At 43.3% G+C, this 27,816-nt stretch overlaps 1 protein-coding gene across 11 annotated transcripts in view; it reads left to right on the forward strand.

Moving 5' to 3' along the window:
• fgfr3 (fibroblast growth factor receptor 3) overlaps positions 1-27,816 on the forward strand; it is an 86,883-nt gene that overhangs the window by 33,406 nt on the left and 25,661 nt on the right. For all 11 annotated transcript variants that reach the window (XM_037746981.1, XM_037746991.1, XM_037746980.1 and 8 more), the window contains exons 5-7: positions 12,030-12,199; positions 23,770-23,893; positions 24,065-24,255. In XM_037746981.1, the coding sequence (XP_037602909.1) occupies positions 12,030-12,199; positions 23,770-23,893; positions 24,065-24,255 (485 nt within the window). The remainder of the gene's footprint in view (positions 1-12,029; positions 12,200-23,769; positions 23,894-24,064; positions 24,256-27,816) is intronic.

The raw sequence follows: 27,816 nt of genomic DNA on the forward strand, positions 1-27,816 counted from the left end.
GTGAATTCTTAATTACTATTTTTTTGAGTGAAACAACGTTGTTCGGTGAAAGTAATGTGATTTTTTGAGCCTTTCCTGCTTACAAGTCCGACAGCATTATGAACTTATGATATACAACCTTGTATAAAATTGCGTGTAAATTATCTTACAAAGCCAATAACATGAAAAGGAAAAGATCTTTGACTTGAAGTAGGAAAAATGACGCAACAAAAGAGACACAACTAGAAACACCAAGGAACTAAAATACTTTTTTTCGTATTCGATAATTTATGCTAAACCACCAAAATAACCATGGTTGTTGATCCCTAACTTGGAAGGTGCCTAAAAACGGGCTTGTGCCACTTCATCAACTTCTTCAATAGAAGTTTTCTGACTTCACAAATTGTGATGTACGCTGAGTTTGAATTTTTGTTGTTGTTCTTTTAGGGCGTTTTTCATATTAGGTACGATTGATTCGTGCCGTGCCCAATTACGATTGCACCCGCTCTCCACTCCCCCGCCGCTCAGCTTTCACATTAGTAATGTTGGTCTGGACACTTGCGTCATCATCCACGTGTATTTGTTTATGTTGATATCAGCTGTTCTAGTGGCGGAGCATCGTAAAACACTTCATTCAAACTGGACAGAAACAAAATAAAACTCACCAAAAGCCGTCGTCGTTAGTCTTTCCAACAATCACCAACTCTGGTTTGGTTGAATTAAAATCTTAATTCATCAAGTTTGATGTGAAAATATGTCGATTCTACACTCTGTTTCGCGATTCTCCACTCTTCAGTTATTCCTAAGCATCAGTCATTGAAATGTTGAAAAAAACACACACCATCATTCACCATTTCTGAAAAGAGAACAAAGCCACCACCATTTTTTTGTCACCTATAGCAACAGTATCCTTAGTATTTAAACACCAAGCATTAATGTGCTCTGGATTCCTCGTGTCTAAAATACAACCTGAGTTCCATTAAAGGCGGCGTGAGCTCGTCGTTAAGCTTAATGAGCAGCACCTGCTGCCTCACACACCGCTGAATGAACGGAGCTGTTAACGGCTGTGGAGGGTCGGACTGAGGGGAGAGAAGACACTGATTGATTTAGACGTTAGATTGTTCCTTCCACTGCAAAGGTATAGATTTTAGACTATAAGGCTGTAAAAAGACAGATTTTATTCCTATATGGGATATATTGATGTTAAAGGTGAACTAATGCTAACCTTAACTGAACCACAGTTGTTTTGTTTACTTCAAATTTTAGATTGCCATTTTTATTGGCTTTCATTGGCAAGCCAAGGTTATTTATACCGCATATTTCAGCAGTAAGACAATTCACATAAAACATGAAAAGCATCGAGACAACACATTATAAAAGGACATTTAAACACAATTAAAAACATCATTAAATTAAAGAGCCAAGAGACTAGAAAATAAAAACATAATAATGCTGCATTCACATGGAATCCGGCAAACCGGGTATCATGTAAGTGGCCGAGTGTAGGACGGTAAAATTAGGTGAGGCTGGCAGAGATTAACGATAACGGTAGACATCATTGCCGTCCAAAGTTAAAATACTTTATTTTTGCTGTTCTCTGCGACAGAATTTACAACCGGACGTCTCGTTCTGCCGTTGGACTATTTGTTTGTTTTTCCCGTTGCCATCCAGAAGGTGTTGTCCGTTTCCAGGATTCCATGTGAACGCAGCATAAGATAGATGAGAAGTACGATAATAAAAGTTCCAGTGCAGTGCAATAAATTAATAATTATTTGGTTTAATAAAAGGCCTGAGAGTTACAGCAGACCTGCAGCTTTCTGTGAGTTTGATCCAGATATATGGGGCATTAAATTGGAGACCATGATGACTTTTGAACAGTATGAAGTACAAACATCATGGACAGTTTAAATAGTATGCTGGCGAGTATTTCTTTCAAACAAAGCCTGATACTTACTTCTTACAAAGGTTATAGACCCTCTGACTCCTAAATCAAGTCTCTATATCTTCCAGTTACTTGAGGGATTCTTGTTTTGCAAACCCTGAATTATTAGCAAACCTTTTCACATGATGGATATCTAAAAAGTTCGAGCAAAATGTCTGCTGTAGTTCCACAGTCAACAGAAATTGTCTCTTCACAATAATGTTGTCAACACTTCATCAGCATTTCAGAGTTTCTGTTGTCACTGTGATAAAAGATTTTGTCTGTGGGAGCCACAATAACTGCTTAGAAATGAGCTTTTATTGGCAACTGTCATTGGATTTATGCAACTGATTAGTTTTATATGAGTCTGATCTGAGTTTTATATCTGTAATTGGAATTATATGGCTCTCATAACCGCTCGCTGTCTCGCCGGTCTCACCATTAAAGCTTCTCCCCAGAGCGCTGAACTAAGCGCCGCTATCACACAGATCAAAAGCCGGCAGCACCTCCTCTCGGTGCTCCGCTGTGACGGGAGCTGTTCTGGCATTCAGAGACGTGCCGAGTTCAGGTGCAGGTGAACAAAGTACGACAAGGGATGGCTTCTGCTGGCTGCGCGTGCTTTTTACACGCTCTGTACTGTCAGCTAGCGTGACTCCAGAGAGACGGAAAGCGTCTCCGCCCCTCTCGGCGGGCTCTCGACCAGCCAGACGCGACACTGTGGTGCCTTTGTTGTAGCTCACGGAGGGAGACAGCGGAAGGTGAGGCGCAGACAGACAGAGACAGACAGAGACGTTAAATGATGGAAATAGGGTGAGAGAGGAAGAGGTGACGGGATAGAAGTGGAGCGAGGGAGACGATAGAGAGCCTGACGCAGAATCTGAGGAACCTGCAGAAAGAGAGAGATCTGTGTTTATACCGTTACAAATGCTTAACTTTCTACACATTCTTATAACTGTTTGCATACTTTGACTTCTCACAGTAGTTCAAAGAAGAAGGACTCGATTAGACGAGTCTCCTTCTTGACAGCGGACTGCAGCCGTCTGTGAAAAACAGCCAAAAACACTCCGGCAGTGTCAAACAGTCCGTCATGTCTTGAACCAAGTCCCAGTCCACCTTAACTGCTCGACAAAATCGGTGCCAGAGGCGAAATGTGGAACCGCTTCGGTGACGGCACGACAGGCGGACGTCCAACCGAAATCAAAGCTTCTTTGTGAGCGTCGCCGCTACAAAGCCCGAATCAAGTGTCGTCACATCTCGACTCAAAATAAAACACAGAAGCCGTGACGGTGGCTCACGCTGCGCTCACTGAAACAGCACAAATGCCACTCGGTCATCATCGGCAACTATTGTGATCCAACTACTGGTGAGAGAGAGACGTGTGAAAAGCCAAAAAGAGAGATTTTCGTAACTAAAATGATGTGACAACTGGACATTATAACCTTCACGAAAGACGGTTTTATTAGACTGCATTGGTTGTAGCTAGGTGTACCTAATAAACTGGCAACTGAGTGTCTGAATGTCCCCTCTTAAGGCCATTACACACCGGGGGCGTTTGTTTTTTTCCACGTGATTAATTCGCACGTTTTTCGGAAAAAGGTTGATTTTTTTTTGGAGCTTTTGCACCACGAATAAAAGCATCAAACAATCACATTGTGCAGCTTGGAGGCTCCGTAGTCCGAACCAATACGGCAAACTTCATCACTCCTTTAAACCTTGACAAAGGCCAGATCCACTCCTTCTGTTCTTACCTTTCACAATAAAAGCCCTAGACATATGATATTCCCAGGCGAGTATTTTGCATGTCGTTTATTCGTCACGCCCCCGGTGTGTGTCATTCCTGTCACCTCTCTAACTATCAAAATAAACGCTAAAATTCCCCCAAAATACACATTTAAAAAGAGCTGTTAATGGAGACATCATGTCAAAACTTGTTAATATTTTAGTTTAAAAAAAAAAAAGCTGTTGAGGGTTCTGGGGATCTGCTGCTTTTCCCTTTCTCTGCGATTTTTTTATGTTAAGCTTTCCTCTCTGTTCAGAGACAGGAAATAAACCTGTATTTTAATGAGGCAGTTGTTGCTGATGGCAGCAAGCAAAGGGAGCTTTGAGAAAGACAGACTGTCAAAAACAGGTAACAAGTGTTAGCGAGGCTGGTGCTTGGAAAAATAAGAGTGAACGCCCAGTTATAGATCAAGAAATCACCTCCTAATTTATCCTAATCCTCTCATTTTACGACTCCAAAAGTCAGTAATAGTAGTTATTTTTGTTCTTTAATGAGCACAGGAATGTGTTAATATTCTTTGTCTTGGCTCACTTTCAACATTTAATCCCCTAAATTCTGCTCACTTTGGATGTTGGAGAATTAAAATCTTTATATTCATACAGTATTTGCCTTTTTCTTCAAGGCGTTTAGCTGATGTTCTGATCCAGAGAGATTATAGAAGAAAGGAGCAAGCTGTAGAGTAACACTGCAGAAAGCTTCCTGTTGCTGTCTTTGTACTGGAAGTCGCCGTGGACAAGCTTAACACCTGCGATGTAAAAACCTGAATGTGTTTGAATGCGCGGCTTCGCTCGGCGGTGAAAGCCTGAAGTGTTTTTCTAAACGGGCCGAAGTGGCAGCAGCTTACTGCAGACATCCTGAATGCCAGTAAATAGCCTCAGACCGCCAGACTTAATCTCTGGATGTAAGTCTACCTCATGACATACGAAGCTCCGATTTCCTGGCCAAAAGGAGAGGGATTAGCCCAGAAACGTTAAACCCCTATCGCTGCTTAATGTCCGCTAAGCCACCGCTAATTAGCCCGGCTATGGCAGGAAGGAGCCATGTGACGAGCCACACAGCCAGACGGAGAGTCCCCGTCGGCGAGCGGAAGAACATCCACATCCACATGCAGAGCGCACGATAATAGAGATGTGAAGGAGTCCGACTGTTAATGAGGGAGAGGGGATGGAAAACATGTGCTGATTGACAGCGAGAAAGAAGAAACTGCAGCGTTAGAGAAGAGAAGGTTTGAGGAGTTGAGTCACTCAGTTGAACTGATGCTGCTGGCCACAGCTGACTGTTCTCTCACTGGAGAGACAGACAGACAGAAAGAAAGACAGACTGCTGCAGTCATGAGCTCATTCTCCACCAGAGCTCGCTCAGCCGTCTCCCCCCACGGCCTTCTGGGAAAAGGCAGAGAAGATAGACGCCGGCCCAGCGGCCGCAGTAATTCCTGCGCACAAATGATATTATCGACCAATTTGTAAGATTGACACCAGATTTGTGTTTCATTTTATATTCGAAGGAAAAGACAAGCAGCCGTGTCTGTTTGCCGTCCTGTTTACAATTAAATCTACGCCGAGTGAGCAGGTAAAGGTTCAGCACGCCTTCAGATACAGATCCAGTATGTTATCGACTAAACTATGAGGCAGCAGAAAGGAAACCACACGGCTCGCACAAAGTCAGCTGAAGTCAGTTTAAGTTCTGTATGAAAGTGTGAAAGTGATTACTGATAATGACATCACCAGACAAGGAAAATCCCTCATGAAATCTGTTTTGGGAAAGGCCGTATTAATATAAATCAGAAGACTAGTGTTGTGGTACTGTGGGGCTTCAATGCTTCGGTGAGAAATATTCAACTCGTTCTTCTGTCTGTCTCCATCCTTCCCGTTTCAGTGCCGCTGCCGCACTACCGTACAGACACGCACCTCTACACACAACAATATCCCATATTCATCCAAGAATAACTAATAATAATTAATAATGTTGTGGGATTATTCCTTATTTCATGGGCTATTTGGGGATTTATATATTATTATTACATACCTATATATAAAAATAAATAAATAAAACTAAGCATTCAAATACTGATTTGGAGGTTGATTACTAGAGGTACTCGAGATCGGACTTGGTCTCGAGACCGACCTCAAGACCACTTTTTGAAGGTCTCGGCCTCGTCTTAGAATCGACCGCGTTTTTACTCGGTCTTGTCTCGGACAACGAGGACTTATTTCAAGTCTTGACATCACTAAATTGCCTGTTTATTGTCTGATTTGTTTGCTAACATTGTTACTGTGATTGCTCGTTGAAAACAAAGGAAAATTCCCATACTGCAAAGCTTTTTGCTTATTTTATAAAGACATGTCTCATAGTATACTTATACATACCCGCATATACAGTATATACTGTATATGGCAATAAAAGAGGTAAAGTAAGAGGAATCTTCATTTGTTTTCTTTGCGTGTTTTTTATGGGAATGTGTAACTTTCAGATCAATTTGAGGAGTGCCTCAGTGGTTTGCATGTTCCACATTTTATTGTAAGTGTCATGCAGGGTGAGTCTCACATTGGTCCGGCCTGGGTCTTGGCTCGGTCTTGCCCTGCCTTGGTCTTGGTCTTGACTCGGTCTCGCCCTGCCTTGGTCTTGGTCTTGACTCGGCCTCGCCCTGCTTTGGTCTTGGTCTTGACTCGGTCTCGCCCTGCCTTGGTCTTGGTCTTGGTCTTGACTTGGTCTCAACCTCTCAAAGTCTTGCTCTCGGTCTCGATACACTCTGGTCTTGGTCATGACTTGGTCTCGAGTTTGGTGGTCTTGACTACAACACTGCAGAAAACACTTGTTGTGTTTAGTTTGTTTAGTGTAAAATGCCTGAACGGATCATAAGTCTCCGTTCAGTCATCATGGACGGTTACTAAGTTTGAAAGCCAAAAAGCAATCAGCTGTGTTGGAGTTATCATGTAGACAGAAGAGCAAATAAAAGGTCATCCTCACACTCTGTATGTGAGGTATCTTTTGCAGTGTACACAGCCTGTGTGAAGTGAAAGGGCAGAGAGTGTGTGTCGGGGGGGAGGAATGTTAACAGAGCCTAATCTGTGCTTTGCTCCTGAGCTATGCAGCCTCCCTGTTTACCCTGGCAGGAGAGCAGAGAGCCGGACGGCGGGCCACGCTACGCTGCTCGGCGGCCGCCATTCCTCCGACTCTGTTTGCCTTGAGTCCCCGCAGGCCCTCCGGGGGCAGCGTGCCTTCAAAGAGCCCCAGTGTAATCTGTAATGAAATCTGCCTGTGTGCTCGCAGGCGTCAGCGAGGGCAAATTATACAATTACACAATTAGACCCCCCCTCTCCTGCTTTTCCCCAGATCGGTGTCTGAGCGCTGAAGGGCCCTGTGCCGCGGCGATCAGTGCCGCGTCCTGCTCCAGCTAATTGCTGTTGCACCGAAGTTGGGCTGATAGAGAGCCACAGTCACGCTCCTCCGACCCGCAACACAGAGCCGGGAGTCAGGGGAACATGAACAGAGAGCTGCGGGGGGGTGCTTTCATGTGTGTAGGACACTTGTAACTGCAATGCTTAGTCCAAATGCAAAGAAAATGTAATCATACTCTTATTTTGTTAACAAAAAAGCACCCCGTTAGGGATCCTCGATGTACGTGCAGTAGTTTGAAAAGTCCTATCTTGCAAGAAAATGGCCACTTTCCACCAAATTTCATTTAAATTAGTTACGATTTTGAGATGTCCTGCTACCGATTAGACAAACCAGTCAGCGCTAATAGAGAATTCTGAATATAGATACTTATGGTATGTTGTTAAACTTAAAAAAGGAACGGAGGAATGCTTTGTATTTGCTGTCAAAACATTTTTTAGGTAATATAAAACCAGCTAAAAGTACACAGAAAATATCACAGAGTTTGGTGATACCTCAGTGCATGCTTGCATGCATGCTTGCGTGCTTGCGTGCTTGCGTGCGTGCGTGCGTGAGTGTGTGAGTGTGTGTGTGTGAAGGTGTAAACCAAACAAACAGCAAACAGGAGTACAGTAGTGTATTTTTAGTCTCCTGGAGAGAGATCCCCCTCCTCGGTTAACCTCTGCAGCTGACAGGTGGACATGACTCTGGAACTGCTGAGCTGAGAGAAGATGTTACGCTAAACCACGTTCCACTACAGTGATTGCATATCCATGCAGGGCAGGGTTATCTCCAGACCCCGTCCCTGGGGGTGGGGGGTTAGAGGGGTATCTGCTTCGACCCCCCCGTCCCCGCCTCACTCCCCTCTGCTGAGGAAATACCAGCCAGCCAATTAGACACGGGATGGGATTCCTGTGTGTTGCTGAGCGAACAGAGCAGTGAATCACACAACACACTGAAATTCTAATATGGACTGTTGTTTCTATATTGGAAAAGGCCAGCTTATATTTCTTAGTCTCTTACACTGCAAAGTGCCTGTACAGTATCTGCTTCCTAAAGCACACTGTTAACTCACACAGCCCCGCCCACTCCGTTTGATTGACAGGTGATGTTGTGCAGAAGCACAGCAGTTAGCAGTTAGCAGCTAAAGGTCAGCGACTAAACCAATCTCAGTGTGTTTTTGGGACAAAACCATGGAGACCTGCTGAATCCACACAGGCGTCTATTTTGGGTTAAAAACCTCATGGTGGCTGGAGGATCAGCAGCAGCAGGAAGGTGTTTTCAGGCCCACATGAGTTCAGGAGCAGCAAGTGGAGGAGAAGGAGGAGGAGGAGGACCACACATCAGGAGAGAGACTGTTTAAAAACTCAGTGTGTGTTTCTGTTTGGCCCGAGTGTGTGTGTGGCTGATTACGATGCCAAGAAAACAATGTGCTCAGACTCCTCAGAGGTTTGTCCCACGCTGCGCCGAGTGTCGCTCCAAATACGCCGAGACAGCGGAGACGCGGAGAGAGAAGTAATGAAATCTAACAGAGATTTCCCTTTTAAGGTGGAGGCCGTGTGTGTGTGTGTGAGGATGCACGTGGAGAGCGTTTGCCTCGGCGAGCTGGGGAGTCTCTCGCTGGAGCAGGGAGCAGCGTTTCAGCTGCTCCATTACAGTTTGTAAACACACACAGCGAGTTTACAGTCGGTTCAATAGAGTGAAGTAACGCTCTGTTTGTTTGCTTTCTAAGAAGATCCCGTCTTTCATCACCGAATCTCTCTCCGCTGGTCTGGTTGTAATTACTCTGTGAAGCCGGAGCCAGAGTTTGATGGCAGGAGCCAAAGAAATGTGTGTCAGAAATATATCAGAACACCCAGAGCATTATGATAAACACATGCTGTAGATCACAGCCAATCACAGACAGGTATTAGATTCTAACAAAGTCTCGTGGCTGTTCGTGAAATAGTGGCGAAATTTGATCTATTTCATTTGTGTACATAGACATGAATTTATCTCTCTTTTTTCACCTACGGTTATCCAGCAACGCGTGACGACGAGTCAAATTCTGCTAAAGTCTTTTCAAAATAAAACAATTCAGTTAGGTTTAGGAAAAGTTCACTTTTTTAGGCTTAGGCAACAAAAGATGCAGTTTGGGTTACTGGAAGTGGCGTAACTTAAGTACAGAATTAATCAACGACTCAATGACTTCTGGTTTCACACGGGACACGAACAACAGTCTCCCGGGCAAAAGTCCGGCATAGAGGCGACACCTCTCTGACATCAGTGTTGATTTCGTTAACGAAAACTATGACAAAATATGTTCGTCAACAACCTGTTTTTTCCATGACTAAGACGAGACGATGACGAGACGGCATCGACGTCATTAAACATTAACAGTGACGATATCATACATGCAGTATCGAAGAAAGACCAGACTAAAATGTAGTTTAAAAACCAAAAAAATCTCTTTATTTTTGTCACCTTCCACCTTCTCTTCCTCTCTTCTCTCTCTGTCCGTCTCCATCCTTTTTGTCTCACACCTCAATTCTGACAATTGTGCTACTATGATGCATAAAGTTGGTGGTTTGCGGGTCGGGTTCGGGTTCGGGTGGTTGAGTAGCGCATATTTGTAGACGTTGGGCGGTGTGGATTGGCTCTCATGACGGACCGGTGGGTGCGACTGAACAGCAGTCAGGAGGACTCTATCTGCAAAGCTGCGTTCTGTTTTTCATCAGATAATGATACAATTTTATGTGACTAAAATGACAGAACTGTTCAATATAATCTGATGAATAAAAAGGACTAAGATTATATAAAAAAAAAATACCTGACAGAATTAAGAGAGAAAACATTTTGACTAAAATCAAATTACTTTTCGGCGACTAAAACTGGACTAGAACTTTTGAGTTGTCGTTGCCTAAAACTATGAAGGATAAAAATGACTAAAATGTGACTATAACTAAAAAGTATTTTCGTCTCAAGACAAAATCTAAAACAGCTGCCAAACTGACCCCTGTCTGACGTCTCACCTGAGTCGTCCTGACGAGATAAAAACCCGCCCATGTGGTGCTGGATGGTGAGAATTACTTCAGTCTGATGACACTCACATGAACACACACACAAGCGCAGACATTGAGATGGTAATTAGCTCCTCTCTCTCTCCTCCTGCATTTAGAAAGTAAAAGAGACATCTGATGACCGGTCAGCCACCTCCCCAGCTTTTGTCCTGGGAAACACACACACACACACACACACACTAACACACAGACCTATAAAGAGAGCCATGCCTCAGTGCTCTCACCCTCCACACCCACACAGCTGGAACAATAGGCCTCTCTGACTCGCTACACTCTCTTTGTCCGCCGTCTTCTCAATACAACTCAATAAATCGCCCTGACAGCTTTCCAGACTCTCAGGATCGGATGATTCAAATGAACTCTTGCATTGTTATCGGTCGGGGGGGAGAGAAGATGATGAGCTTTGTTTGGTTCCTCGTGACGCTTCACGCTTTCTTTTCAACATCCGTCAAACTGTGTTTTACACCGTTGGCGCATCTTGAACTGTCTCTTGGGACAGAAGGCTGGGCTGGATGTTGGAGAGAAATGCGTGCAGGTACTGTGTGTGTTGTTTATCGGAGCGGCGAGGGAAGAAGATCTCCAGTGAAAAGCACAAGCTCACATCTGTTCTGGCACAAAGTACATAACTCATCCAACATGGACCGATTTCGAGACGGGGCAGAGGAGCAAGTTGTGCCATCTTTTAGCAATTACAAAAACATGCGACGATGGATTCCTGGAGGGTCTTCCCCCAACATTTCTATGATCTAAGAATATAGCAGAAAAGAGAAACCTCGGGACTGATCTGTTAGGATAAGAAAGCGGTTCATCTTGGCAGAGCCAGAGTCAGATTCAAGCCACAAAAATGAGGACGAAATCCTCCCGAATCCTGATACTATCACAGATTGAAAGAATTCTCAGCTACATAATGTCGTGGTCAGGATTCAGACCTGAAAGTTTTGCATCTCAACTTACAGTTTGCTTATGAAGACTTGTGGTGACCCCGAATAGTCGACTTGTAGGAGCCAAACCGTGCATTCAGCCTGTATTGTTTATTATTATTTGTTTAGGTTTGCACACATTCTTTTGGTTAGCATTATTTCCAGTTATGGGAACAGGGTTTTGTTTTCTCTTTATTTACCTGAGCACTTGGACGGCAGGATTAAAAGAAAGAAGCTGAGTTAGGCTCACTTTCTGTTGACCTCATGGACTTGAGACTTGACTTGAGACTAGAGCTGCAACGAGTAATCAATTAGTTGTCAACTATTAAATTGATTGCCAACTATTTTGATAATCGTTTAATCGGTTTGATGAATTTTTTAAGAAAAAAAAGTTTAAATTCTCTGATTCCAGCTTCTTGAATGTGAATATTTTCTGGTTTCTTTACCTCTATAACAGTAAACTGAATATCTTTGAGTTGTGGACAAAACAAGACAGTTGAGGACGTCATCTTGGGCTTTTGGAAACATTACAGACCAAACAACTACTCCATTAATCAAGAAAATAATCAACAGATTAATCGACAATGAAAATAACCGGTGGTTGCAGCCCTAATATTCAGCTTTTCTTTGATTTCCATGATAGTAAACTGGATTTTTTTAAAATTTTGGACTGTTTGAATGTGTCTACTTGTACTGGAGGAAATTGTGGTGGCCATTTTTCACTGTTTTCTTTTTATCATGGATTTTGCAGACCAAAATTTGAGGAAATAATGTGCAACTAATCAATAAATCGACAAAATAATTGTTGGTTGTAAGCATACCGGAGACTTGACTTGAATTTTATTGAATCATTGGAGGCTTGGACATCTCAAATGACTCGAAACTTGAGACCTGTCAGCACTGCATAAAACTATCCTTTACATGTTTTATTGCTACCGGCTGTATGTTCTGTTTCCATGACTGACGCAGCACCCTGTTTTGTGTTTCACCAACAGAAGCTCCGTACTGGACCCGGCCTGACCGGATGGACAAGAAGCTCCTGGCTGTTCCGGCCGCCAATACCGTCAAGTTCCGCTGCGCCGCGTCCGGAAACCCGACGCCGACCATCCACTGGCTGAAGAACGGCAAAGAGTTCAAGGGAGAGCAGAGGATGGGAGGCATCAAGGTGAGAGGACTTTACTGCAGACATGTTAACACCTAAAGGTTACGGGAGCGGGGCTGTGATTTACACATTCAAATCCTCACGCCAGCTCCAGCAGGAGGTGACGCTCCGCCCGCCTCCATCAGAGTGCCTTTTAGCAAGGCATCTTAATCCCCCTGCTAGCCCAGCGGAGCTGCTGTGTGTCCATCAGTGGATCAGTGTGAGTGTTGCGATGCTCCCCGGTGTGAATTGCTATAACTGGACGAGTGTGAAGCGGAGTGGTGAAAGAGCGCTCATGCTCCGTGAATCTTCTCACGGTAAATAAAGGTCAGAAAACGCGCCGCAGTGCTGGACGCCCCCCCAGCAGGACCCGTGGCCGCCCTCAGCCCCGGCTAAGCTGAGCAAAATAGATTTAGAGGGCCGAACTGCTGTGCTGAAAACAGAGTGGGTGCACAGATACATGCGTGCTCGCGTGATAGCTCAAAGTTGACAGTAATGCAGTGCAGCAAACAGCTGCTGCGCTCAGTTTTGTCATCGGATTCACTCTAAACACTGGGCTCTCATGTGGAATGGCACTGCTTAAAGTAACAGGGCTTGGTTTACTTTTGTGTTCCTTTAATGGCCCTGAGCTGCAGGATTAAAAGACATACTCTGTGTGGTAAGAACATCGGAATTCAAACAGTCAAAACGTGTGTTTTGGTTGAAAATAAACTCAAATTAATGACATATAAATTCTCAAAGGGATGTCTCAGAGATGTAAAATCTTCCCATCCTTCTTTAGTCCTGTGTCTCAGGCCCCATCAGACAGAGGTTCAAAACTAACGTGCTATTTAGTACGTTAAAGCGGTGTGTGAGATTTTTTGATGACAGCTCTGTAACATCAATAATACTTCAATTGAAGTATAAGATTTGACTTTGCTATAGGCGTAATATAGTTTTTAAATTAGATCAGACTTTATGATTCTCACAAATCTTCATTTGGTCACATGAGGTTGTCACTGGTTACCATGGTTACGTGTCTCCAACCGGCAAGGAGGCTCTCGGGAAGTGACGACGTAGATTACAGTTCAGTGCGTCTGAAAATATACATACTACTGTTTATTCATACAAAAGTATGTTGAATGATAGTACACACATTGAGTATGTAGCGGTTTTTGCAGTTTTTCTCCATCTTTTTGTTGTTGTTGTTGTTGCTTGGCAACCAGCGAATGACTGCTAACATTAGCTTAACACAACACCATGAACTGTACGCTACCTAATATTTAATAGTACAGTTTAAATTAATGAAAACAACTGAAGTAGTGCATTACTTTGCCTCCAGGCCTGCTGTTTTGTGTTCAAATCATGTTGCCTACAATTGGTACACAGCAAAAGTCACCACAATGAGAAAGAAAACGCTAATGTTGTCGGGCCCTTTTCCCTTTTAGTGCGTTTCGACAGTTTGGGTCCATGTTTACTTCCTGTCAGCTGATGTTATTCACATACACTGCAACAGGAAACAAACTGGGACACATTTAGAATGTTTAAAACCGTGTAATGATCTATATATTGTATATTTGTGACATCATAAATGGACAGAAATCCTAACGGCTTGTTTCAAACGCACAATTTCTGAAGACGGGCTGTGTGTATTTCTCCGTATATTGAGCGTTTTGATAGTTTAACAATATTTATAAAGCACTTAAACCTGCTTTATAATATAAAAGACATGAAAATCTCACTTTTTACAATATTGGATCTTTAATAAAGTGATGATGAGGGGAGAGAATTCACCTGTAAAGATTTTACAGTCATTACTAACTTTCACATAGTTTTAGTGCATTCACATTTTCAAAAAATGTCTTTTTGATGTTGAATTGTTGTGTCAGGGAGAGCAGCCTTGACAAGGTACTTACTCACTGTTATAAAGACATTAAGCAGAAAAGGAGGCAAAGTGGATGTTTATTCTATTTTCTTTTCTGTGACACTGAAACTGCATCTTCCAACTTGAGCAGAGTAAAGTCCGTGTGTCGGGCTGGTCGTGACTGTGAGCCGGCAACGAGAGACGCTCTCTCCCCCAGTGGAGGTTTTGGCATTTAAAGAGTTAAATGTAATGAGATCCTGCAGCTATTAACAGTTTACAGAGATCTCCAACATCTGCTCCCAGCAGACCAACAGCAGTTGTCTCCCTCCCTCTGTCCCCACTCTCTCTCACACACACACACACACACACACACCTGTCACCAGCCCTCAGGAGCTCTGAGTGGCTCCCCGACAGCAACTTTTAGCATGTTTAGTATGCGTGAAGATCTGCTGATGATAAAGTTTGTGGCCGCGTTGTTAGCAGCAAATTAATCCCAAACTGACCAGTCAGAGCATTTACTGTACATATTTATTCCATCTGTTCACTAAGTGGCGTTTTGTGTAGAAAACGACTCACCAGCGGCATGCTAAAGAGCGCCATTGAGATGTTTTTGTGGTGATTGACGGCGTATTAAGATATCAGCCTAATCAGTATAACGTCTCGGTTTAGTTCCCTCTGCAGCAGTAGCCGTCTTGCACACCCCCCGCTGCTTTAACACATGCTCCTATGGGAAGTTACATGTATAATTAGAGGGGTGATATGTATAGCTGAGTATCCATAGTAAGCCTTTACAGCGTACGTGAGGTCCCGTTTGGCCTCGTACCGTGTTGTGTCAGTGTGAGCTGTGACACTAAGTTGTCACCAAGCCACCGAGACAAATTCCTGTACATTTTCCGCTCTGTATAGCTCAGCGGGTCGAGCTTGGCACCGAGCGTTGCCGTGGGGTTTAGTTCCCACCCATGTGGCCACCCATGCTGACAGTATATAGATACTCACGGCGCTGTGAAGTATTTAGGTATAACAGGATGTGTGTTAACTGTGGTTGGATCAACTCTGATTCTGTTGTATCTGCTTCCCTTCTTTCAGAGACAGAGGGTTTCTCCAACTTAACTTTTCTTTTGTTTTTTAATTGGGTCAAAGGGTCAGTTCGGTTAAATCACAAAATGGTGAAAATGACGATCAGTGTTTCCCAAAGCCAAAGATGACGTCCTCAAACGTCACAGAGGAGTAAAGAAACCAGAAAATATTCACATTTAAGAAGCTGGAATCAGAGAATTTAGATTTTTCTTCTTAAGAAATTACTCAAACCGATTAATCGATTATCAAAATAGTTGTAGTTATAAATTAAATAGTTGACAACTAAACGATTAATCGTTGCAGCGCTACTTACCTTATCTTACCCTGCAGAACTGACCCTTTTAATTCACTTTATATAACCTGCAGACTTTATACTTTAAAGCCTCTTAACCCTGCTAAACATTGTTGCATGGCATCATTATGAAATGTTAAAGTCACATGTATCAGCAACCTTCCAGAACAAATTCCTGCACATTTATTGTGTCAGCCAGTGATGGAGATGTACGATCAGAGGTGGCAGTTATTGAGACGTTCCTTTCTGTGTCTTTATGGAGATGTTATTATCACATGATGTTATTATCACATGCTCCTCCCCTCCTCCCTCCTGCCCCGGAGCCGTTTTAAAATCCAGTTAGCCAGTCACCATGTGGCCGCTGTTGGCCTTGAGGGGAGGTGAGCGGAGAGGTCACCCTCTATAGAATCAGGGTGCTGGGTGACAGACAAGCCTGTGACATGGCCTGGCTTCAGAAGGGGTCCACCCGTCCTAATGTCAAAACCTCTGCTAACCCCACCACCACCAACACCACCCTGCCAAAAAAGTAGGCCCATTACAATGACAGCTTAATGAAATTTTGTCTCAATCATTTAAAACTACATTTTAAAAACTCATCAGTCACGTCTTTTTTCTTTTTAAAGCAGCTACTGAAGATAATCCAGACATTTGCACCGAAAATGGAGTCACATTATCTCCAATTAATTTGAGTGATGTGCCTAATTCGATTATATTGTCACCTAATTTTTAACACGGTTATCCTTCAGATCCTCTTTCTCGTCCTGTTTCATCGTCGTTTGTGCGCTGCATTTCCCAGAGATCACCTGTCAGTCAAACATCGTGAGGAGCACTGTGGTGTAGACGGTGAGGACATTTTCCCACCGGTTAATAAACTTGTGACAACACCGGTGTTCCCGATTACATCGGACATTGTACAAGAAAAAATTATGGGTAATCAATATGTAGAGCGCTTACTTTGATCTTTAACGTTGCTGTGTGTCTGGCCTCTCCGGTCCAGCTTTCGCTGCGCGGCCATAGGCTCGGTGGTTCCCTTATAGCGTTGGGTTTAAATCTGAAATATTGCCAAATGGGCGCTTTTGATTTTTACTTCAACAACAAATCCCCCGCCATCGTCTTGTCTGTCAACTCTCTCTCATCCCGTGTGTGAAATCCACCTCCTGCTACTCTGAGCTGAGACTCCGTACGGAGCATTCACTTTCAGTTTGTAGCGTCCATCATCCGACTATGTATTGATACCATGCCGCTGATACACGAAAAATCGGTAATCAGTGTGTGCACGACCACCGTTTAACACCGTGTAACACCGACTACCGCGACTGAGTCTACTGTGGTGTCTTGATTCTTTGTTCCTTAAACGTTTAGATGCCTCTTTTGATTCTTCTGTCTTTGTCCTTTCAGTCATGGTGGATAACGCTACTCATGCTAACTACCAACTTGGTTTATTCATGATATTTTTAGAACAATCGCTGCACTGTGGAAGCTGCAGGAAACATAAAATGCATCATTTGCACTGAGAAGAAACCACAAAATCCATCACACTGTCAGTCACTTCTTGTACTTCTATATTTAGTTGCAGATATTTATTTAGAGCATGGGAAAGAAAGTCTTTCACAAACTGGCTGAAGATTGAATCGTCATTGTGTAGACATGTGATGCAGCAATGTGTTGTCAGGACAGACATCTTTTTGCATTCAGTCGGGCCGTGTCACCGCCCCTCATCACCCCACCTCACATCTGCCTGTGATGAGTTCATCTAGCAGGGTTAGGGGGTAGATGGAGGGCGGGGGGGCACCCTGAGTCCTGACAGCCTGACAATGGCCTTCTAAAGACTCTATTCCTGCAGCCGGGTCCTCCAGGTGAAGCCGTCTTCCTCCAGCAGCCGTATTGAGATGACAAGATGGTTTCTGATTTGACAGCCGTGGTTAATTTCAGCTGAATGAATCGTGAAGCGTGTCTGATTTTTGAGGTTTGGACGGGCGATGGGATGATTTTGTCAGCCGTCTCTCAGAGCTGGGAGAGTGTGTGACTCTGACTGATCCATGCTGATCGGCACAATGGAGTCACATCCACTCAGCACTGCCTACCAGCTCAGTAGCGTCATTTATTCAAAGTGCCATCAGATCGAGAGAAAGTTCCTGACTGAGCGGAGCATTAAGGTCCATTACCCGTCTGCTAAAACCCCTCCCGTCTTCACTCTTGAGTGGCTGAAAGTGGCCTTTCTGAGGACGCACCGTGTTCTGCTTTGTTCCTTAAAGACATCCATTTTAACGAGAGGTTTCATCTCCTATACAGACCTGAAATTACACTCCTTTTTGTAAAATATGAATAGACATAAACATTATAGTATCATCAGGTCCACTTCCTGCAGAAAATGTCTCAGATGTTTGTTCATTTATGAAGGATATTTTGTCTTAGGGCTGTAGTGATATACCTGTAAAGATGATCTTCAAAAAGTAGCCCAGAACGGACAAACCAAACTCTGGCTCTAGAGAGAGACTTGCGCGTTTTTACGTTACCTGATGGCCACCGTAGTTCTCCGACACGATTGTGAAACTGCGGTAACGTGAGGCGCAGAGTGCAAAAACGTGGTACCAACAGCTGCTGTGTGACTTCCGTTGCCATCAAAGTAGTGTTTGTCAGTCTGGTTTCCAGTGGACAGTTTTAATGTCTCATGATGGTCTGGATGCTTTTTTACATGCTTTTCCTCAAAGTATTTCTGGGAGAAAATGCTAATAGTAGTTTTGAAAGAGAGTAACACTTCAGATTACAGTAGAGTATCAGCAAAATAAATCATCTCTCAACAACTAGTTGGTATTGGTAGTATAAGCATCACTTGTACACTAACATCTCCTCAGTTTATTCTTTCCCATCAGCACGCTGGAGGTTGTTCAGACATTCAGTTCTCTCTTACAAGAGCTTTGTAAGTCTATTGAAATGCAACACGGGAGAACTAAACGCTACGTTTGTTGAAACTAAATGAAACGTTAAATAGGGATGTGTGGCTCATTTGTATAAACGGAAAATGAAATTCCAACAGGGCGACGGTGCCGGAGCATTGTGCTCCTTCCCAGACAACTGTGGCGCTCCGAGGCCTCCTCCGCTACGGAGGGGCAGGGCCCTGAAGGTTAAAGTTCACCTCTCTATTGAGCCATCAGATGGAGGTGGGGAGAGATGGGCGTGTCGCCAGCCTATTGAGCTGGACCCCCCCGAGCCTTTGACAGCCAAAGCCAATGCTGTTGTCTGCTGCCACGTATGGTGGAAGGGGGTTTTATTGTGTTCATGCTAAATTGCGGCGGCACAAGCGAGACAAAAGTTGACAATGTAATTATTGTGTTTCATTTCGTCCAGGTCGCTCGGAGCTTTAACTGATTTTTCAATCCCTGTTTTGACAGGTTTCCAAAGCCAGGGCTCTTAAACTGGCTCCACACACTGTTACTTTTTAAGACTTTAAGCACTTTAAATCCGTGTTTTTCCAAGTCCACATTTTAACACAGCATTGGATTGTGAGTCTCTGTAGGCCGCGGAGGAATTTATACACTTTGCAAGATTATTTTTGGACTCTTTTTAATGTTCGACCTTCCACGGTCATTCACCTTCCTCCCCTGTCGTTTTAACCCAAATACACCAGGGGTATCAAAAGACAGATTATCCTGTTTATTTGACCCGTTTTTTTCTCCTCTTGAACTCTCATACTTCCAATTTTACAGTCGTCTCCTCTGTGTTGATGCAATGGCACGTAGAGCCAAACTCAGGCAACGGACCCGCAAACTTTGCCAGCGTTAATAGCGAGCCCTCAGGGCCGCTTCTATCTATTTCCGCTTTTCTTTAGGTCAAATTAGACGGTAGCACAGACTCGGGCCACTGGTCCGCTCTGACACACTCATAAATTCTGCTAACTGGCCCCGCCGGTTCTGACAGGGCTATTTTGCGAGGTGAAGACGGAGGGTTTGGACTATAAAGGGAGCAGAGCTTCCTGTGTTTTCTCAGACAACTGCCACACTGAAAAAAATGTCTGCGTCCTTGTGAACCATTTAAGCTGGCGGTCGAGTCGCAAATTCTTGTTTTGATTTAAATAAGTGAAGGAATCTGCCAGTAGAGTGAGGTAACTTCACTGTTTTCCATGGCAGGCTCTGTGAGGCAAAAATATCTTAAAATAAAGCCCACAACTTTATTTGTCTCAAGATATTTCATGCACAAAATGCTGCAATACAAATCCCAACCTTCTCCTCTTTTCTTTTTTCCTCCGTACGTTAGTTTAATGTCTCCTTCAGATGCACACTTTTTGCAGTGTGGAACTCCCTGTCCATTCCCATGGCTTGTGCCCTTCTGTAGGGTCCACAGCCAAAGCCCTAAAACCTTTAAAGCCTCCTATGACTCTAACATAAGCTCCTTAATAATTTAATTCTGTTTGGAATCTGGCGTGATTGGAATGGATGGGATTATCACGTTTGGGGACTAATGCTGCAGGTTCAACGGGGGTTAGCCAGTGTAACATGCTCATAAGGGCAAGTGGCATGTACAGTATGGAGAAAGTAATCAAATGTGCCGCGGGGAAGACGGAGGGGAATTAAAGTGGAAATGTCACTCAAAGTTAGTAATTAACACAAAGTAAGACGATGAAACCTTTGGTGAAAGTAGCCACTGTTCTCATACGTGACAGTTATGGGATAATGGTTAATCAATAATGTTATAACACGGTGAAGCAGAATTACATTCAGTTAAAGTCAATCACACAGCTGGTCATACCAGACCAAGTAAGGCTGTAGCAGCAGAATATCTGAGTGTCTACAGTTAGATAAGTGTTTTATTGCTTATGAATTCAACTTTTCAATTGTAATAAGAAAATTGTTATTTCCTTTTTCAAAAGTTGCATAGTCTCGCTTTAAGTAGGGCTGTCGCAATGACTGCAATATTGCAATACCGCACTATTAACAGGCCAACCGCAGGGGATGGCAAGCAACCGCCACAACCGCTACATTCAAGATTTTTTGGTTGTTTTTTTTTATTCTTTGCACGCGTATGCTAGTATTGCACTATGCTACAAACAGCAGCAGCGTGGCGTGGCGCTGAGCGTCTATTCTGCTCCGAGCGCTGCACGTTTAGCGTTTTTTTCTGTTCGCTGAGAGTTGAAAAATGTTCATCTTCGGGTAAAAGACTGCGCTCGTCACTGTCACTTTTTCCCCAGCAGTGCAATCACAATTGAGGAGGGGCGGGAAAAATAATAGTAGTAATAGCATAACAATAAAGCTTATTTATATATTTATATAGCTCTAAAATCAGGATGAATTAATTAATTGGAAAGAAATTCCTTCAAAAGAATCCTTCACCGCGACAGCCCTAGATTTAAGACAAATAAAAGAATCAGTTTTTATTCCCCAAGTACATACAAGGAATTTGACTCCAGTTTCATGCATCCCTCTAAGTATACTTACACGGAAATAGAAATAACTGCTCTGGAAAAGGACAACAAAGCTGGACAAATAAAGGTGAGGAATAGACAGGACTGTTATGTACACAACTAATGGAAAACATAGGTGTGTATATATTCATATTTTATAAATATATATATAAAGCAGTGTGTGGACAAGTATTAGATGCAAAGCATCAAAAAATGACTTATTACTTATTACAAGTGCTTGGGAAAAGTACCTATTGTGAAGATTTGTAAATATAATAAACAACTGAGCAGCAAAATTATCAAAATTTCCAAATGTATAGATACAAAACAAGTCTAAAATCTGTAGTTCCAGTTTGGGGACTTTCAGGCTGACCGATTAAGTTAAAGGATTATATGCTCCTCTACCGATTTCATCAAAAATGCATGTTTTATTGAGCTGAAATTTAACTGTGATTTGGGGATTTTGAGATGCACAGCAGCCATCAAGCTAAATGAGAATCTCAGACATGTGTGCAGTAACTCCAGCTGTCTAGCGGTGACAAAAAGTACCTCAAAGTTCTAAAGTAAATGTACCTCCGCTGGCTTTAAGTTATTATGAAATGGAGACCTAAATACGACCATAACTCTGATCACAGCCTCGTTCTGTTTCTGTTGGTGGTCTTGGCCTCTACTGAGCGTCGACTTCAGCTCGTATTTTACCACCTTCTAGCTTCCCTCCTCACGCGTCGCCTCCTTTTTCTCCCCCATCCTCCTCCTCCTCCTCCTCCTCCTCCTCCTCTGCGCTCAGCGACCGCAGCAGAAGGCGTCACTCATCTGCTCATGAGAGCAGCCATTGACTCCAGTTTGACTCTGAGAGGGGTAGACGGGGTGGAGCCAGCCGCTTGCTAAAAAACCATTTGCCAGCGTTGAGCCGGCGGCCTGGTCTATGTTACCATGCAACTGCAAAAAGCACACACAGGCATAATATTTACACTCTTACATTATTTTCCGCATGTGCCTCCAAGAGAGAGAGAGAGAGTCGTGGAGTGTATAAGACAGAGGGAGCAGAAGGAGGGGAGTGTGATCCTCCACCTACTAATATATACATACGTCGTGTGAATGGCTGGCGTCCTACCTACACGCGTGGGGTTAAACGTTTGTGAAAACACTCTCCGGGTCGGCACATTTTTCCGACGCAGGTGAAGTGTTCCACCCTGAAAAGCCTCTTTGTTGACATCACTCACTCTTTAGTGACTCTGACCTCTCTCTCGAAGGAGTTCACTCCATGCTTGTCTCGCAGCGGTGAGCACAGCAGCGGCGTCTGTGCCGCCGCATGTTTCCACTTAAAGCCGCGGAGGTCGTTCCTCTTGGCCCGTGGAGACTCTCTGCCTATCGATGCGTAGCAGGTTTCTCTGTTCTCGCCTCGCCGTGCTGCGCCGGGCCGCTCTGCTCTGAGCAGCTTCTGAATCTGTCAACTTAGTATCTGTCTGCCGCTGCCATCCAGACACACCTGCTTTGAATTACTACGCAAAATGTACCCTTCGACTCTCCGGGGATGGATTGCTCTCGACTGGCACAGTGGAACCAATTTTAGATGTGCGAAAAAAATAAAAAATCCTTCATGCCCTCACTGCAGGGAGAGAGAAGGAAATGAGACTTTACTAAGCTCTCTCTTGTGAAAATAATCCCATATGAAATGTTCTTTATATCAATTAGTTGAAACGATTGCTCAAACATTTAAGGCTTTCTGTTTTTAATACTCTTGCCATCATTGTTTAGCAATGTGTTAAGCAATCTTTCATCTTGAGAATTACTAAGTATGTCCCGTCACATTTCTTCAGTGTAAAAACATTTCTTAGAAAATCCGATTCACGTAATCAGACTGCCCTCTGCTCCGGAATCCTGCTGATCACAGTTGTAGTTTGTGCACACAGAGCTGTTTCCCATCAAGACGTGTCAAAAAGATTGTTTTCAGCTCGTCACGTCTGTTCAGCATCATTAATACAAGGAGGTTAATGTTGAAATATAATTTTAAAGCACGCTCTGTTTTACCAACCTGGCTGCTCTGTGATGTTTTATACCAAAGGATATCAAAGGAAGGAACGAGGGAGTGAGAGATCTGATGCTGGAGAGGATCTCAGGACAGAGCGCTGTTAGCAGGCCATTAAATAGGCATTATCAGACGCTATAAGCACCACAGATGTGGGGCCTACTATACCCAATAGTAGGTGTTATCATCTATTCACATGGTTGATCACAGAAAGAAGGTATAAGAGAAGACGACAGCGACTTCTAGCGACCGGAATAATTGTGACAGGAGCAGTCAGTATAGTGTATGAAACTGTATCTGGGGTAGAGGTCGGGGGCGATGGATGTGACACAAAACACAGTACTTTCACCCAGGAAACCAACAGCGTGTTTGTGTTCACAAGCTTTACGTTTCACTTTAGAAACAAAACACTTATCTTTTTCCCTAAACTTAACTAAGTAGTTTTGTTGCCTAAACCTAAGAAAGCCTTTTTGTTTGTGTTCAAAACGTTACGTTTCATTCAGTTTTACATGTTAGAACGTGTTGCTTTTAAGTTTCACTTTCACTTTTACAACGTAGTAGGCGTATTAGGCCCTTAGTGACCCACATCTATGGTGCTTATAGTGAGCGATAACACCTATTTAATGGCCTGGTAACAGTCTAATTGGGTGTCATTTGTTAGTAAGAAGAGCGTTTGTCTCTATTTCAGCTTCGGTTTGTGAATTTAGTGTGCAGTATTTTATCTGTATCTGTTAAGTGAAAGGATGATACTTAAAGTCCTGAAACATTAACTTGACTTGATGCTTCATGTTATCATACGTGATAATATACTGAATAAGCACTCGTCTATCGGGCCTGAAAACATGACACCAAACTCCCCCTGAGATTTCTTGAAATAGGCTCCGTATCCTCACAGATTTAGATGTGTTGTAATGACATCTATCTTGACTGTCCTGTCCTCTCTGTCCCCCTCCAGTTGAGACACCAGCAGTGGAGTCTGGTGATGGAGAGCGCTGTGCCGTCGGACCGGGGAAACTACACCTGTGTGGTGCAGAACAAGTACGGCGCCATCACCCACACCTACCAACTGGATGTGCTCGGTAAACAACACGCAAACATGTACTCTCGCTGGTGCTTCTGTGTAAACAGGGAATACTTTAACACGCACAAGTGGTTTTAATAAAGAGTTGTTGATGTTAGGAAACATTTTCTACATTTCCTGCAGCGCATCATTCCCGTGCTAATGACTCGGTGCGTTCTCTCCCTCGCAGAGCGTTCCCCCCACAGGCCCATCCTCCAGGCGGGCCTGCCAGCCAATCAGACGGTGGTGGTGGGCAGCGACGTGGAGTTCCACTGTAAGGTCTACAGCGACGCCCAGCCGCACATCCAGTGGCTGAAACACATCGAGGTCAACGGCAGCCGCTACGGCCCCGACGGCGTTCCCTACGTCAACATCCTGAAGGTGGGTCTGCGGCCTGCGTCTCTAATGAGTCCGGGTCTCACCGGCGGTTGCCTGGAGCAGATCTTCAGTCTGCGATGATAATTTCACTCCTAATTAATCTCTTCTAAATGTCTTGTGTAATGAGTTTTTACAGTAGGTGGGTCTGCGGCGCCCACAGGCTCTTTTCACTGCGGCGTATAATTGACGAGCTCATTCCTCGAATGCTACACCTTCATTATGGAGAAGAAGAGCCTCACCTGCACTCATACTGCAGCCTATAGAAATGTACACTCATTAACCTCATAATACCTTTCTGCTCTTATACGTGGCACGTGCACTTCTTCAGTTTTCACAGAACATGATGCATGTTGGCATTAATTCTAGCGTTGGCCCAGACAATGATTTAAATTCAATTAAATCCTAATTAAAGGTGGATTTGTGTTTTTCCTTTGAGGTTGATTATAGTTCAGCTCAGGGTTTTACCCATTGATTGCCATCGCAGTACCACAACAATAGGCTAGATTGCTAAATAGGGCTGTATTATGAATCTCATACATACCCACATTTATTCATATTGTTATAAGAATGTCTATAAACAAACAATAGCTACAACAACCAATCTAATCAGTTATGAACAATGGCAGCGTATTAGGGCCGTTTTAGGTAAAAAAAAATTATAATTACGGAGCCGGTGGAGAGGGGTAATATTGCAAGAAAAAAATCTGAATTTTTATGAACAAAGTTGTATATTAACAAGAAAAATCTCACAAATTTACAAGAAAAAAACTCAGATATATTCTCTGAGATTGAAGTCATAGATTTACAAGAAAGAAACTCTCAGATTTACGGGAAAAAAACTTGGATATTCTCTGAGATTAAAGTCCTAAATTTACGAGAAAAAACTCACAAATTTACGAGAAAAAAATGGGATATTCCCTGAGATTATAAAGTTGTTGTTTTCTTTACCTACATGGGCCATAATACGCTGTCACAGTTATGTCCATAGGACTGATGTGCACATGTCTTCCTGAACTTTACTTTATTGAATTTTCAAAAAATAATAGACAACAACAAACGTCCTGAGCTTCATTTAGACTTTGTGAGAGATTAGAGAAAGGGCAGACAAAGGAAAGAAAATGCCAGAAGACAAAACAAACAAAAATATATGAGAAAGTATAAATCCACCTTAAAAGGTCATATCTTGGACATTTTTAAACAATACCTGCTGCGCTGGTAGTCCATCTTTGATTAATTGATGATGCAGCTAGTTGCTGATTGGCCCGATGTGTCTACTTGTTCTGGAATGAACTCTTCAATTATACATCAAGTAACACGCAAGACAGTGAAAGAGTGTGTCTACCTGACTTACATCTCCAGGTATATTAATAACTGACACGTGTTTTTGGTTCAAACTGCTCACATGTTTGGTCCCGTTGTTTGTCTGCAGCGTTTATGGTCGCTCTGATGCTGCGTCTTGTTGCTCTTTAAAAAGCGTTTCTCAATCACAAGCACTCCCTCGTGAAATAAAGGTTAAATAAACACAGTGGGGAAGGTGTCGGATAGTCTTAAGAGCGACTCCTGGAGGTCCCATCACCTCCCCGGGCAGCGTCGCTGTTCAAGAATAGAAAGTAGAAAGCATTCCTCGCCGAGGAGGACAACACCCTAAACCCACTGTGAGGCGTTTTTCTTTATTTGGGGTGAAGAGAGGAAGACTCCCATCGAAAAGCCAAGAGGGCCTTTTGCTTTTTTATTTGGCCTCTCCCTCTTCTTTTTTCTGCCTCTAGAGAGAGCGAGGGAATAAAACAAACATCTGGTTTGGACTAAGTTAACTGCCGTGGTGGCGGCAACGCAGGCAGAGAGACGGGCTCTGTTAACCGCCGCTGCCGTCAGATGTGCTGCGTCGCGTGGTTTGAGGAGGAGGAGGAGGAGGAGAGAGGAAAAGAGGGAAGAGGCACCCAAAAAAAGCCATGGAAAAAATGAGTGGAGGAACACAAGGAAGGGCAAAGTCAGCAGGGAGAGAGAATGTGTGACAGAGTGGTGGGTAAAGATGGAGGGCGAGAGACTCGGAGAATGAGTGGGAGGGGGCGAGAGAGGCAGAGACAGAAAGAAATACGAAGTGAAACAAGAGAAGGGAGAGAAAACAGATGAAGAGTGACTGGAGACAGAAACAAATCTGTTACGTTGCTGTCTTCATCTATTTCTTGAAGTGATGGATTTCAAACTTAGATTTACTTCATCCAACAGTGAGTTGAAAAATAATGAAATCACAGTAGAAGAGTGTTCTCTTCTTTAACTGGCTGCATAGATGATGGATTATTTTGCAGTTGAAGTCTTAATTAATAACCTTCATAAGCACAAGACGCTCCTCGCCCAGCGTCTCTCTGATGGATCCTGTAATGAGCTTTATTATCTATTTTTATAATTTATTAGATAGAAAATAGAATATATGAAGAGTTGGCATAGAAGTTAAAATGTAGGGGAAACTGATGGTCTGGTGATTATTTGGGATTTACTAAGTTTGAGATCTCTTTTATCACTTTCTCACAAAGAGCTAGAGGAGAAGATTGATGTCACTCTTTTGTCTGTACAGTAAATATGAAGCTAGTTATCTTAGCTTAGCATAAAGACTAGAAACAAGGGGAAACAGCTAGCCTGGCTCCGTCCAAAGGTATGCCTTAAATTTAATAGTTTAATACCTTAAACTATTCCTTTAAAGTTGACTCATTCACAGTATTTCATAATTTATTAAACTGCCTGAAACAGACATTTTTATTCTTCATGAATAAGAAGTGATAATTAAATTACAAGTTTATTACTAGATGTAGTCGCTGATAGATGATGGGGGGTCAATAGGGACCTACTACACCCAGTATGAGGGCTTTCACCCAGGAGGCCGGGGTTCGCATCCCGTGTGAAACCAACAATGTGTAGTTGTTTTTGTTATTTTCACTTTAGAACCGTTATTTTAAGCCAAAACGTGATGTTTTTCCCTAAACCAAACTGTTTTTGTTGCCTAAACCTAAAGAAGCCTTTTTGTTTGTGTTCAAAACGTAACATTTCATTCAGTTTTACAACCTTAGAATGTGTTTCACTTTCACTTTTACAACATAGTAGGCATAGTAGGCCCCTATTGACCCACATCTATGGTGCTTATAGCGACTGATAACACCCATTTAATGGCCTGATAGCAGTCGAATTGGGTGGTTTGTTTAACCTTTTGCGTTCAGACGTCAGCCGTGTTGGAAGTGTTACAGAAGTGTTTCTAAATCTGATTGCCTCGGCGACTTTTACAGAAAAAAGTTGCTCCAACTCGAGGCCGATATGTAAAATTTCCAGCATATTCAAGTAACGAGGTGCCTGTCTGATATAGAGGAGGGAGAGACGGGGAGAAAGAGGAGGAGAAAGGGAGAGAGAGAAGGAGGGGGGAAGAAAGAAAGCCTGTCAGCCCAGACCGCGGCTCCACGCTCTATTTTCGACTACCACATAATTGAAACAGTATTTACTGAGATCTGTGTCTCTCTCTGGTCCCACCACAGTTCATTCAGACTCTCTGCTGCAACATCTCATGTGTGGCATACAGTG

This window comes from Sebastes umbrosus, chromosome 16 (genome assembly GCF_015220745.1).
Source record: "Sebastes umbrosus isolate fSebUmb1 chromosome 16, fSebUmb1.pri, whole genome shotgun sequence".
Classification (NCBI taxonomy): domain Eukaryota; kingdom Metazoa; phylum Chordata; class Actinopteri; order Perciformes; family Sebastidae; genus Sebastes; species Sebastes umbrosus.